The sequence below is a fragment of the Sus scrofa genome, chromosome 13, assembly GCF_000003025.6.
Source record: "Sus scrofa isolate TJ Tabasco breed Duroc chromosome 13, Sscrofa11.1, whole genome shotgun sequence".
NCBI classification, from domain to species: domain Eukaryota; kingdom Metazoa; phylum Chordata; class Mammalia; order Artiodactyla; family Suidae; genus Sus; species Sus scrofa.
In genome coordinates this window covers 139,138,273-139,153,270 of record NC_010455.5, presented here as the reverse complement: position 1 = coordinate 139,153,270, position 14,998 = coordinate 139,138,273, and the positions used below count along the sequence as shown (strand labels likewise).

At 36.5% G+C, this 14,998-nt stretch overlaps 1 protein-coding gene across 18 annotated transcripts in view; it reads left to right on the top strand.

Moving 5' to 3' along the window:
* The window catches only part of STXBP5L (syntaxin binding protein 5 like), a 374,297-nt gene that overhangs the window by 337,957 nt on the left and 21,342 nt on the right, over positions 1–14,998 (top strand). For all 18 annotated transcript variants that reach the window (XM_021070284.1, XM_021070287.1, XM_021070297.1 and 15 more), the window contains 2 exons: positions 3,312–3,482; positions 5,809–6,048. In XM_021070284.1, coding sequence (XP_020925943.1) covers positions 3,312–3,482; positions 5,809–6,048 — 411 coding nt within the window. The remainder of the gene's footprint in view (positions 1–3,311; positions 3,483–5,808; positions 6,049–14,998) is intronic.

Below are 14,998 nucleotides of genomic sequence, written 5' to 3'. Positions count from 1 at the left end.
CCAAAGCAGTAGAAATACTGTTTCTATTGCATTTTCAAAATCACTTGGCTGTATTTTTGAAGACCTGAGCCACAATGTAAAAAAGGCTACCATGCTTTGAGCAAGCCTCCTAAAGAACCCACCATTTACAGTCCCAACTGAGCAACCTTTGCATCAGTCTAGCCCATGTGTGTGAAGAAAGAAGCCTCCAAAGGATTCTAAGCCCTCAGCCATTCAAATATTCTCAACTAATGCCCCAGATATCATGGATATGTATCCCTACCTTGCCTTAGTGTAAGTCTTTGCCCACAGGAATAAACATAGTAAAATGATTGTATTTTACATTATTAACGTTTGGAGTGGTTTTTATGCAACAAGTACTAACCAAAACACATAATATCCTAGATAAATTCAAGAAAAAATTTTTAAAGATTATAATATTCTATTATGTGATATATTCCACAATTTACCTAAAACTTTATGCTTAATTGTAAAAGCTAGCTGATTTCCAATTTTTATGTATTACTAAAACTATAGTGAATAATTTTACCAGCAGCTGCTTTGTTTTTCTTTTGTATTTAGCATTATTTCTTTATAAATTTCCAGAATGATTGTGTCTGGGTTATAGCCAAATTTTTTTCTAAGAGTTTTATATCAATTCATAGCTATCTGGAGTATTTACTGGAGTAATTTTTTTTTTTTTAAGCAAATTCAGAGTTCCCATCGTGGCACAGTGAAAACGAATCTGACTAGGAACCATGAGGTTGTGGGTTTGATCCCTGGCCTCACTCTGTGGGTTAAGGATCTGGAGTTGACGTGAGCTGTGGTGTAGATTGCAGACACGGCTCAGATATGGCATTGCTGTGGTTCTGATGTAGGCTGGCAGCTGCAGTTGCAACTGCACCCATAGCCTGGGAACCTCCATATGCCATGGGTGTGGCCTGAAAAGACCAAAAAAATAAATAAATTAAAAAAAAGCAAATTCATTTCCATACATTTAAAAATTTTTAACAAAAAGAAATCCTTTAATTATTTCAGCCCTATTGAAAACAGAAGGATATGGCCAGAAACTCTGGGTTGCCCACATATGGTAATATCAGCCAGACCTCCTGAGTCAAACATGAGATGCTGGGAAAAATGTGGCCATACAGCACACAGAGAAAAAAGAAAGACCAACATGTTAAGTAATCTAGTAATTGATACTACCTTACTATGAGCGCAAATGAAACAATATGCACATGAAACAGCCACCAAGAGAAGGTAATAGATAGGTATGGACTTAATTTAGCAAGTTCAAAGTCCTGGCTAAGTATACCTATTTACTGTTCCCAGAACTCTGCCATTTATTCTTGTACCTAGATAAGATGGTGTGAAGAGGGCCGCAGCCCACCCACACTACTCTGGATAAGCCCTAGAACAAGGCACCACACCTGCAGAAGGGGCAACTTTTCCTAACTCTATGCCCAGGGGGCTTATTTTTACTTTGTACCTCCAATGTAGTTGCCAATTTCTAAGTCTTCATGCCAGCTGTTGCCCTCAAGTGTTCTTCATGAGGCTACATGTGATAGTGAAGGAGAGATAGAGCTCTTGACTTCTGCTTCTTCATAGCTTTCCCCATCAAGTGATATTTCTGCCTTTTTATCTGGGAAATCTTTAATTTCAGAGATCTGTGTTTCTATGGAAAATGACTGGTCTCAAAAGGCTTGGATCTCAATGTACATTACATAAGCTACTCTTAAACCCTACTAAATATGTCTTCAAAATTGCTACTCCTTACCAAATATTTCAGCTGACCCCGGAGTTCAGTTTTTAAGCATACAGACACTAAGTGAGAAGATCTGGATTAGAATCCAGCCTCCATGAATACTACTTATGTAATGGTAGATGATTTTCTAAATCCTTTTTGCTGACCTTCGGTTTTCTTATCTGCAAAATCAGGATGATAAAGCACTTACACTGAAGACTTGTGAAGATTAAATGAGTAATATGTATAAAATGCCTAGCATTGAATTATTCAGTAAATGGTAACTCACATTTTGTTTTGTCTTTTGTCTTTTTAGGGCCACACTTGTGGCATATGGAAATTCCCAGCTAGGGGACAAATTGGAGCTACAGCTGCTGACTTATGCCACAGGCACAACAATGCCAGATCCAAGCCATGTCTACAACCTATACCACAGCTCAGGGCAACGCCAGATCCTTAACCCACTGAGCGAGGCCAGGGATCAAACCCGCATCCTCATAGAAACTGTTGGGTTCTTTAACCACGAGCCATGACAGAAACTCCTGGAAACTCACATTTTTAAAAAGAGTAAAACACACTAGTGCATTTAAAGGGTGAAACCCAATTCTCATCCTTGCACTAGGTAAAAGGTAATCCAGGGAATGCGTCATTTTAAGTTTTTAAACTCTTCAATATAGAAGGCTGTAATGGAGTGGACACAGTGCTAGTTCCCCATATCCAATATGGACATTAAACATAGTTCGTCTCCATTTAACTCTACTGTCCTTTGAATAACCAAACAAGCACATTTTAAATTGCATTCTGAATTTTATGCAACTATGAGATGATGTTTCAAATATGTGTTAGCATTAAGAATACCTTAGTGAAATTATTTTCACATTTTTAAACTGTATCAGAACAGAGCTAAACTCACAAGCACTAAGTAAACAGCACTGCTTTGTCTTAGACTTGAACAGTTTTAATACTCTGGAACAAGAATGACGGTAATAATTTTTGTTCAGAGTTTACCATATACCAGGAGGTATTCGAGAATGTGACAGGTATTATCACAAAAACTCCATGAGGTAGATAGTAATAGTCTTAATTTCCAGAAGAGGGAACTAAAATGTGAAGTCTTCAATAATTTGTACAACTGGTAGGTGGTAGAACTGGGATTTGAGCCCAGGCAGTCTGTCTCTAGAGTCTATATTCTTACATACCTTTTCCAAATCATGGTAAAATGCTTCCATTTTGTATTTTAAACTCTAAGCATTTGAATTTCTTCCAAAACATATAGATAGGTGTATATTTAAATTATGCAAAATAAATAACCTATTTTTATTGCCATTAAATGGCAGAATATATAATGGAGACATAGAATAATCTTTAAATTACGTTAACTAGTCAGATTTTAAAAAATAATCTTAAATAAATACAAAAAGTTTTGCCTAGCTACTGAAATTATGACTAAACACTAAAATAGTAAGGACTTACCCATCTTTATATGGTTTGAAAAAAGCAATTATCATTTTTCATTTATTAATATACACACATAGATTCTTTTATATTAAGATTTAGTTATGATATTTATGCTACCTTCTTGGTACAGATCATGTAAATGGACACTGCACAAGTCCAACTTCTCAGAGTTGCGGTTCTGGAAAACGTCTATCTAGTGCTGATGTGTCAAAAGTAAATCGCTGGGGTCCTGGAAGACCACCCTTTCGAAAAGCCCAGTCAGCAGCTTGCATGGAAATATCTTTACCAGTTACAGCAGAAGGTAGGTTAAACATACACATTTTTGTGATTACAAGTAAAACTTGATATACTGTGGTAATGGGAACTATAGGACAAGGGATAGTGTTCATATGTAAGAAATATAAAAAAACTATAGTCCGCTCTAGATGAGTAACTGAGAGCTTGATAGGGCTGTGGCCATGACTCAAACCCATTCCTCACTACACCCTTTTCATCTCTAAATCCAGAAGGGCTCTGTTTATAGGTAGGCTCCCACCTCCTCTGTACAAAGTGAGACTCAGGCCTTAGTCTGTCCTCTACATTCCCAATTTCTTTCCATCTCAATGATAAGCCTCTTGGTATCTTATCTGTAGATAGTTATTTAATGTTTTGTAACCTTAATTTCCTCAACTGTTTAGTGAATGTGAACAACAGAAAGGCAAGACACTAAATTCTACAGTTTGCAGTCTTAATATGTTTTTAAAAGAGGAGATTGCTTGCTTATTTATGGAAATAGTGTGGGGGCAGGAGTAAAGTATGAGCCAGAAGGCCAGAAATTGAGAGAGAGAGAAAATGAATCCTGTAACTGCTGCTACTGTCTCTCTGATAAAGAACTTTGGGAAGAAAGATAGAAAAGAGAGGTAAGAGGTAATAGACACCTACTTCAGGTAAGAAGCCCTCAAAAAATTTGATAGTCATGATCTATATTATTCTTCAAATTTTTTTTTTTTTTTTTGCCATTTCTAGGGCTGCACCTGCGGCATATGGAGGTTCTCAGGCTAGGGATCTAATCGGAGCTGTAGCCGCCGGCCTACGCCAGAGCCACAGCAACGCTGGATCCAAGCCACGTCTGCAACCTACACCACAGTTCACAGCAATGCCGTTAACCCACTGAGCAAGGCCAGGGATTGAACCCAAAAACTCATGGTTCCTAGTCGGATTTGTTAACCACCGAGTCACAAAGGGAACTCCCTATTCTTCAAATTGTTAAAACAAACTTGTTAGTGTGTTTAACATTACGCCTCACTAAATCTGGTCCATGGACATGCAGATGATGTTCTCTCTCATGGGTGTCTGAGTAGAAACTTTGAAGGTTGATGAACCATGAATGGAAGATTTTTGCAAACATTAGCTGGAAATGTTATAATAGAAGCACAATGTAAAGCTATAAAAAAAGTAGCACTCTTAATCACTGGATTGAGATGGGAATTTTGAATTTTAGACATTTCTGCCTCTAATTTATTCATTCCGGGGAAATTGCTTAATTCTACGTCTCTGTCTCCAAATCTGTAAAATATGTAGATTATATCCAACCTCTCTCATATCTAATTTCTATTACAAACAATTATTTTTATACCCTTGCTGAGGAATAGAAGTGGGAAATTAGGAATTCTATATTTTATTTTTTATAAAAAGGGATAGTTCAAAGAACTTATATTTTGTTTTACTGTATACTGTTTTATTATATATTATCATCTCTTTTTATAAAAATGAGTCACACTTACCTATCAAGAAGGAAAGGAGAATGAAGGTGGTAGAAAGAAGAAAATGAGGAACTCGTTACTCTGGAGTGATTACATGAGCAATACAACGTTCCTAATATCATTTTCCTGAGTGGCAAGTTTCTGCATGTTGGAGTGTGCACATGTCTAAGTATTCATGAGCAGTAGAACCTGAAACTACCCTATTTCCTTGAAGTGGACTGAAACCCTCACAGAAAGATTACCACTGTCAGTGGGGTGGCATTGTCTGCAGCTCCTTATTTTGCCCTAGGGAAAGTTAAGGCTGGATTTGGACTCAAGGAAGGCAGCTTGTAACTAGTTCAGGGAGATTTTATTTATACCCAGACTAAAGAGCAAATGTATAGAATAGTAATTACTCCAAATATAGCAAAATTATGGGAATGCATTCACCACAGGAAATTTGTCCCCCTTCAGCTGAGTAGCCACAATGTTGTCAGTAAGTGGGAATTGTTCAGAAATCACTAGGAGTATTTTTAACAATTGAAAGATAGGAGGGAAGCGTAATTAAAATGGTGCCAGAAATTCTTATTAACTTGAATATTTAGACTAAACATTTTTTTCTAGATTAAAAATTTCAACTAACTTGTGAGGTAATATAGAGAGAAAAACATAGTAAACTAAACTCTGGAGACTCAAAGTCTGCCTAAGTTTATGATTTACATTTGTAGGCTTGTCTCTTCTGTCTTCAGAATAAGCTGGCAAACTGGATAAATTGCCTTCCAGATCAGCTAACCAAGAAGTCAAATTCTACTTCCCCCCATAATTTTAGGTTTCATGTACTAAGTATGACTTTATTTGTCCTGAAAATACACTGAAACCTAATTTTTGTTTTTGAAATTTCCATAGAAAGTCGAGAAAATTCCTATAATCGTTCTAGAAGCTCCAGCATCTCCAGTATTGACAAAGATTCTAAAGAAGCAATTACCGCACTATACTTCATGGAGTCCTTTGCTCGGAAGAATGACTCTACTATCTCCCCTTGTTTGTTTGTTGGAACTAGTCTAGGAATGGTATTAATCATCTCCTTAAACCTACCTTCAACAGATGAACAAAGATTTACAGAACCAGTCATGGTATTGCCAAGTGGTAAGAGTTTTTATTTATTCCTTCATTGCTACTTTTTCAAATTCAGGTATGTGTTATTGTAAAACATTAACCCATATTGATCTGGAGCTAAGATTTAGGTATTCTATATAGTAAGCACTATTGAGAATTTTGTAAGTCATATACCATCCCAACTATTGCAACTTATCTTTCCTGAAGAGTAAAATATTCAAGCATTTCTATAGTATTAATTGTGGAATTCCCAACCTAAAAAATATCTTGGGAAATAAGTTTCTGAAAAGCGCTGAGGAAAGCCTTAATGCCAAGGTTTAAAGCTGAAGCATTTCTCCTAAGTTCCATGCCAGATCAGAGCCTTTGAGTGTTTTTACATCATCCTTGAAGAACTCAGGAAGATTAAGCTAGAAGCAAGTCTGACTTGAGGGGGCTTTCTAAATTCTTTGATAATCTTCCCATCTTGTTTCAAAGCTATTCCACATATTTTTGTCCCTTTATATCCTAGTGCCTAGAGAATTTGACCCAAATTATGAGTATTGTTTCTAAAGTATATGTTGTATTCTCTTCCTACTTGAATTATCTTTTTCCTTTTGAAGGGACGTGTGATTCTTCTCTTATTTTGAGGATTTTAAAATTTGTTCTTATCAATGATTTTACTATCTCTTTCTGATGTATGAAAAAACTATCTGAAAAAATTGAAGTAAAATAAAAAGAATTTTATTAATGTATAGGAGAAGGGGTTTTATTTTAAAAGAATTCATATATATATAATGATAGGTTAGAGTTGTGCTATGTTTGCTTTGTTAATGGTATGCTAAATTCATATACATGGATTGTTACTTATTGTAGGCAGAATAGTCAACTCTCCACTAGTGAGGCAAATTCAGATGAACCTATTCTATTTTCTGTATGTGTATGGCTTAAGCGACAGTTTATTTTCTCATACTTCTAAAGGCTGGAGATCCAAGATTAAGGTGTTGGCAGGTCTGGTTTCTTCTGGGGCCTCTTCTCCTTGGCTCCCCGCGTTCTCACATGGCTGCCCCTCTGTGCACTTGTACCCCATCTCCCTCTGTATCCTAACCTCCTCTTCTTAGAAAGACATTCAGTGGTTTGAATGAGGGCCCCCTTGTTTTAACTGAGTCACCTCTTTAAAGGCTCTGTCTCAAATATGGTCACATTCTGGGCTACTTAACTCAGGTTCAACATATAAGCCCAAATTCAACATATGAATTTGGGGGTAGAGGGGAGATACAAAATCCATCCTATAAAATGCATTGTATTTTAAAAATTCATCCATTAGGATCACTATATTTTAATTATAAACATATTTCAAAATGAGAAAGTATCTTTTACTATATTCATAATTTTAAGGAAATATATACAGTTCTTTTATGGGAAATATATACAGTTCTCTTAAACTGATTGGAGGAGCCAGATCAGTAAAGGTCAGAATGAATTTAACTATTAATTCAGACGCATGGACTTGGAGAACAGACTTGTGATTGCCAAGGGGGAGGAGGAGGGAGTAGGATGGACCAGGAGTTTGGGGTTAACAGATGCAAACTCTTGCATTTGGAGTGGATAAGCAATGGGAACTACATCTAGTCATTTGTGATGGAATGCAATGGAGGATAACATGAGAAAAAGAATGTATATATGTGTGTGCAACTGGGTCACTTTGCTGTACAGTAGAAAACTGACAGAACACTGTAAACCAACTAGCAAAAATAAAAGTCATTTTAAAAAACCTATTAATTCAATCCATTAACTCAATAAATTGTTATACAGATTGGACACCTAATTATGCACCAGGTATTCCTAACATTTAAAGGTAAAAATCAAACTCCTGTATACACAAGTTTACAACTATAAGTGAAAGACAACTTTCTAATAAGAGATATTCTAACAAACGTGTTTTTTTTTTTTTTTATGCCACAAGCATAGAAATAAAGTAGTCTCTGGAACTAATATCAGTATTATAGAAAGTTCTTTTACATTCTTAGCAAAGACTTAAAGTGACAGCAAAATACAAACGAAGTATAGATTTAACTTAATATTTTGACATTTGGTTTATCAGTATTTGGAAACTTCTTATGTATTTAAAGAAAGATCAGAGTTCCCGTTGAGGCTGGAGTTCCCATTGTGGCTTAGCGGAAACGAATATGACCAGCATCCATGAGGATGCAGTTTCTATCCCTGGCCTTGATCAGTAGGTTAAGGACCGGCATTGCCGTGAGCCATGGTGTAGGCTGCAGATGCAGCTTGGATCTGGCGTTGCTGTGGCTGTGATGTAGGCCAGTGGCCACAGCTCAGATTCGACCCCTAGTCTGGGAACTTCCATATGCCGCAGGTGCAACACACAAAAGACAAAAAAATAAAATAAAAGATGGGAGGAGCAATCTTCTCCAAGTTTCTTTGTCAGTGTTCTCCCATTCTTTCAAGACTTTAATATATCAACATCACTTCATCAGCTGTAGCAAATGCACACACTAATACAAGATGTTAATAACAATGGAAAGGACAAGGGGGCATGTGGAAATGCTCTGTACTATCTGCTTTATTTTCTGTAAACCTAATATTACTCTAAAAAAATTAAGCCTAGTAACTTAAAAAAGCAGCACTTACGGGGGAGAACACTATGAGGCGAGGTTCAAATCTGTTTTATAATAAACCATGGAAAGAGAAAAAGCCTAATTGGAAGCCATATTTATGACAATAAGAAATAAAGGAAGGTAATTTCATAAGAAAGTATCAAGATGACAGAAAACTTACTCAAAGTAGAAAACTGTTCCCCTCCTTGCTCACAGGTCATTTCTCAACTCTCTCTTCACCTTCTTTCCAGGATCTACTATCCTTCCCATCCCTATTCAGTAGCCACTGCCCTATCAGAACCGCCCTCAATTATGGGAGCCATTCTAAAAGGTTTGGAATTGGAGGCATTTCCCTCTTCTGTTGTCAGTGCTAAAGTGGGTGATACACTCTCAGGCCCTGAATATTTTTTCTGTCAAAACACTGTTAAATTACTTTTTGTCAGCTGGCCTAGGAAAATTACCTGAGTCTAGCAATTACCTCAGAGTTGAATACAATCCATTTTGAAATCTATTCATCCATTCATTCAGCAAACATTTCCCAAGCTCATGCTACTTAATTAGACATTGGGGATATACTTCGGTGATCAGGACACAGAATGATCTTTATTCTCAGATTATTTTAGGGAAGAACAAGAGTAAACAGAAAATTACAATAAGGAGAGTAAAGAATCCTGTGGCAGCACTGGAGGGGTGTTTGGGGGGCAACCTCCCCAACAAAGCAGCCACCCCAAGTGGGACAGGTTTGGAAGGGAGATGTGCACAGTCCTGCTGTTTAAGAGTAATTCAGAACAGCATGAGTAAAACCCTAGAGGTGAAGAGGACATGGCACAGCTAAAGCCTAGAGATAGAGTGGTGTTAGTGGAGGCTGGAAAAGCAAACAGGAAAATAAGAGGACCTAAAACCACGTTAAGTAGTTGGAAAAAGTCTTCCTACATCACTAGAATTTTTTTGGGGGGGGAGGTGGTACTAAATTGTGATAGTGTTTTTTTTTTTTTTTTCCTCCCAAATACTGGTGCTTAAATTTGGTAATGGTGAAAAATCAAAATACAGAGGAAAATAAAAAAAAATTCTGCCACCAGCAAACTTTCCCCCTTCTGTTCCCTCTCCCTCTCCACATTTGTGCCCCTAGGAATTTTACTCTCCAACAGTAATTCTGTGAGAAATTTGCTGAGATTCTAAATTTTAAAGCCACTTTATTGAAAAATGATTGTCATACAAAGAGCTACACTTATCTAATGTATACAATTTGATGAGTTTGGAGGTAAGTATACATCCATGAAATCATGTCTACAGTCTATGCCATAAACATATTCAACCTCCAAAAGTTTCCTACCTCTCTAATTTTTTGAGACTTATTTTATATTTTATTTCATTTCTACTTAATGCTTTGTGCTGCCAGGTACAAATTCTGTAATTATCAATTCTGCTACACAATGTGCCTACCACTGCTTTAGTAAGAAAATTATTTTCATGCCTCATGATCAAATGCAAGATGTAAACTCATCCATAATAAACTCATTCTTACCAAACTGGTTCTTTCTTGCCATTCTCCCTATTTCTGTTAATAGTGCCATGATACTACCTAAGTGACTTCCATCACTTCAGTTTCTTTTCTGATCCCTTTTACTTATGGCCTCTGGGCTGGTCTTATTCCAGTATTGTCTTCATCATCTAATTTCTAGGCACCATATTCTTTGCTATCGTTCACTTACCCATTGAAGCAATTTCTTAGAAATCTTGGCAATGTTCTCTAGAGACACAGCTTTATTCTACCTCTCCAATTTCCTACTACTTCCCAGCACCAGCTTCCTGGTCCAGCTAGTCTTCCTTCCTCACTTCTCTTTTCTCGCTTTGCCCCCTGTCAATAATCTATCACTGGTAAAAGTCATATGAACTTTTATGTTGTCAAAATTTTGGAAACCTCTGTCAAGTTTCTTGGAAGCTGTAAGACTTGCAAGAATTTTCTACATTGGCTTTTGGCTTTATATATTTCATTTTAAATCTCATTTGTTCTGCATCTCTATATATCTAATATTGAGCTAATATATAATTTATAATATGATCTTCAGCCCTACTCTTTCATGTGAGATTAATGCTGATTTGCATCAGGGTAACAGGAGTTTTCCTGAAGTCATTCCTATACCTGGAATAGGAATGGTAGCCTAAGCTTGGTAGTGACTGTCAGTCACCTAAATAAATCCCACTAAACTCAAACTGAATGTACCTCCATCTTAATTTCCCCTTGTCCAGATTTCTGAAATCCCTATTCATTATAATGTCACCTAACTAAAAATAAAACTAGAAGGGAACGAGAAAGGTGTTTAATTTAATCGTAGTTAAAATATTTTAGTGTCACAACTTTAATAAAAACATGAACATGTGCCTCACTTAACAGCTGATAAATAAAAATTTTAAATGTAAAAGAGATAAAGATTAGTGTAAATGGTGGGGGAAAAAACTGTAACTGCAATGTATACATCTAAGGATGACCTGACCCCCTTGCTGTACAGTGGGAAAATAATAATTAAAAAAAAAAAAAAAAAAGATTAGTGTAAATGGACATACCTCATATTTTCTCTAGATTTTCCTCCTTTTGTATACTAAGGATATGATTTTAAGTTACTAACTCAGTTTTTGATTACATATTATATAAGCTTAGGTATAATTGTTTTCACATGTATGTTCTCAACAAAGTATGATTTTCTTGCCTTTTTAACTATTCTTTTTGTTTCTTCTGTTGTCCTTTGCCTTTTGACAGAAATATCTCCTAGATTTACCCTCTACTCTCTCTGTCAAACTTACTTGCCAGCATTTAATTCCTTTCAAGTCCAGCTCTCTGATGAAGAGCAATTAATTTATCCAAGTGTAAAAGTGAGTTATTGTGCTATCTCGCAGTAAAATGAAACTAGCTAAGAGGTTTTGTCTGGAGATCATTTAGTTAAACCGAGAAGAGTGCAGTTTTTAATCTTAAGTCTAAATCTTGAGAAATTTCATTATATTAAAGTATTTAGTTAGGGTCTTTCCATATAATATATGTATATTTTAAACATTTGTGAAATTCATGCATTATCTCTCTTAGTAACCACCCTAAAAATTAATACAATAAGGATATAGTTCAAACATAATGATTATACTTGACTGAACAAATATAATCATGGCCTAATACAGAAAAACAAACATACACATTCTCCACTTATAGGAAACAGCCCTGTTAGGTGTTTACAGTTGTTATTACTTGTCATATTGAGTTTGTAGACATTATATTTTCTCCATAGTAGATATACTGTCACTTGAAACGGCTGAGTATATAAAGTATAGACTCTAAACCCTCTATAGCTAGATTAACATACCTAGGAAGCTATTAAGATTTTTTTAGATATTTTTAATCCATTGAATTGAAAAAGCAAAGTAAAATTCTCTTCAAGTGCTATCGAAAACAAATGAAATTTCACACACCTTTTTTGCTATGTGCTGTTGTCATGAATGCAAATTTCTGTCAGAATCCCTTCTCTTACGGGGAGATCTTAAAAGTGTATTTTTTTGTGAAAATCCAATGATCTAGATATGTAGTTCTTAATACAGTAGGGTAACCTAGAAGAAATGAATAAATTCCTGGAAATATATACTCTACCAAGACTGAATCATGAAAGAACAGAAAATCCAAACAAACTTTTAACTAATAATGAGATTGAATCAGTAATCAAAAAACTTCTCAACATCACTATGCTGTATAGCAGAAATTGACAAAACACTAAATCAACTATACTCCAATAAAAATAAAATAAAACCTCTCAACAAAGTCCACTTCTCTCTTTTAAAGGAATCTTTTCATACTAATTTATCTTGGTTGCCTTGATAACAAATTCTAATCCATTATATGGGAATTTGAACTACATCACTAAATCACTGAATTTTAGAGTGAAAAAGCACCTCGAGATCATCCATTCCAGTAGCTACTTTAGCCTCTATCAGAATCACTTGAAGGGTTTGTTACAACTCAGATAATTGGGCCCCACTCCCAGAGTTTCTAATTCAATAGGTCTAGAATTTGTTTTTAACAAGCCACAGGTGATGATGATCATACAGATGCAATTTTGCATGCTGGGATGGAAAACCCTATAGTTCTTCCTACCTGCACAGGGAAAAACAAAACAAAAAACAGTCCTTCCACCTCCCATGTTTCTACCACACTCACACTTCTGACACCAGATATACAAGCAATTCTCTGAGATACCAGCTGGGTGTTCCACAATTGAACTCACTTTGGACACTACACGGAGATAGCATCAGACCCCACAGGGTGAGGGCTCAATCAGCAAGATCGTCCCCTTGCCCTCTTGCAGATGCCAATCACAAGTCTTCACCTATTCAGGCCAACTGGCTGTAAACCCAAGGTTTCCATAAACACCTCCTTGGGTTGGATTAATTTGCTAGCATGGCTTACAGGACTCTGAAAAATTGTTTACTTACTGTTTGCCAGTTCAGTGTGAACGGATATAGATGACCATCCAGATGGAAGAGATGCACAGGGCAAGGTATGCAGAAAGGGAAATGGCACTTCCACGTCCTCTCCTGGAGTACTGCTCCTCCCACACTTCTACCTGCTTGTCAACCCAAACTGCCTCCTCTTGGGTTTTTACTGGCAGTTTCATTACCCAGGTGTGATTGATTAAATTAGTGGTAGAACTAAATCTCCAATGTCTCTCTTTGCCCCAGACGGGGGTCAGGGGTGGTGCTGAAAACCTTCTAATCATCAGTGTTTGGTTCCCCCGGAAACCAACGCCCACCCGCTTATGTGAGACCCCAATCACCTCATTAACATAACAGAAGACACTTGTGTTGCGCTCATCACTTAGGAAATTGCCAGCAGGCTCTGTGCCAGAAACAGGGATAAAGACCAAATACATATTTATCATAAATCATAATATCACACATATTCAGCTTAATCACAACCTCGGTTAAATTTAATTCTACCGACTTTATTTCTATACCTGTGTCACTTATATGGCTAGAGAAAAATATAACCAGACTAAATCGTCTCATTTTGAACTAAATCATCAATAACCTCAAGTGGGCTCCTGTGCTGCTGGGTAGTCAGAATTCTCTACCCTTCCTCCACCCTCTTGAAAAACAGTTACATATTTTCTCCACTCTCCTCAGAGCTCCAGTACCTCCTCCACTGTTTTCCATCTCAGCTAATGACCGTGTGGCCTCTTTCACTGAGAAAATGGGAGCAATCAGATAAGAACACCAACAGCTACCATCACATCTACCAACCTCTCTGTATCTTCATGGTCCATCCTCTGTCCTGTTATGATGACTTTGACTTGGTGAACGTCTCCATTTGTACACTAGATTCTACTCCCTTTCACCTACATGAGAAAGTCAGTCCAGCAATTTTCCTGTTTCCATTACATAATTACAATAAATATTTCTCTTTCTATTACAACAGGATACAAACATGCCATTATATCTCCCATTAAAAGAGAAAAACCTGCCTTGAACCTGTTTCTCCTACATTGTCCTATTTCATTTCTTCTTTAGTGCAGAATTCCTTGAAATTGTTGTATTTCGCTATTTCCAGTTTTACTCTCTCTCGAGTGCATTCTAATCAAACTTTCTCCTATACCAATCAACAAAAACTTCTGCATAGGTCACCACTTACCTTATTGCTAAGTGCAATGGCCAATTCTCAGGGCACATCTTACCGGACATATCAGCAACATACTGTACAGTTTACCATTACTCTACCTTAAGACATTTCACTTAGATTCCAGAATACTTTATTTACCTAGTTTTCTTCCTATCTTTATAGCCATTCCCTCTCAATCCTCTTCGCTGGTTCCTCTACATTTCATTGGACTTAAAACGTAAGAATGCCCAAGACTAACTCCTTAAACGTCTGTTTTCTATTTATATTTAAGCCCTACATGAAATCAGCTGGCCTCATGACTTTAAATGTCATTTATAATCTAATGGGTCATATATTTACATTTATAGTCTGGACCTATCCCCAAATTCCTGACATAGATGTCCAGTTTTTTGACATCCCACTGAGATCTCTCATTAGTATCTCAAACTTAAGTCCAAAACTGAGTTCCTAATATTCCTTTCCTTTTTCCCACAGCCATTCCCACAGCTATTAAAGGCATTCCATCCTTCCAGTTCCTAAAGTCAAAAGAATTAGAATCAATCTTGACTACTATGTTTCTTTCACAATCTAAATCCAATTTATTAGCATATTCTGTTGGCTTGTTTTTTATAACATAACTCAGATTCTGACTGGTTCTCACTGTTGTGTATTACTACCTATTTTGAGGAAGCCTCAGTCCATTTCTCACCTGGATTATTGTACTAACCTTTTAACTGCTCTCCCTTCTTCCAGT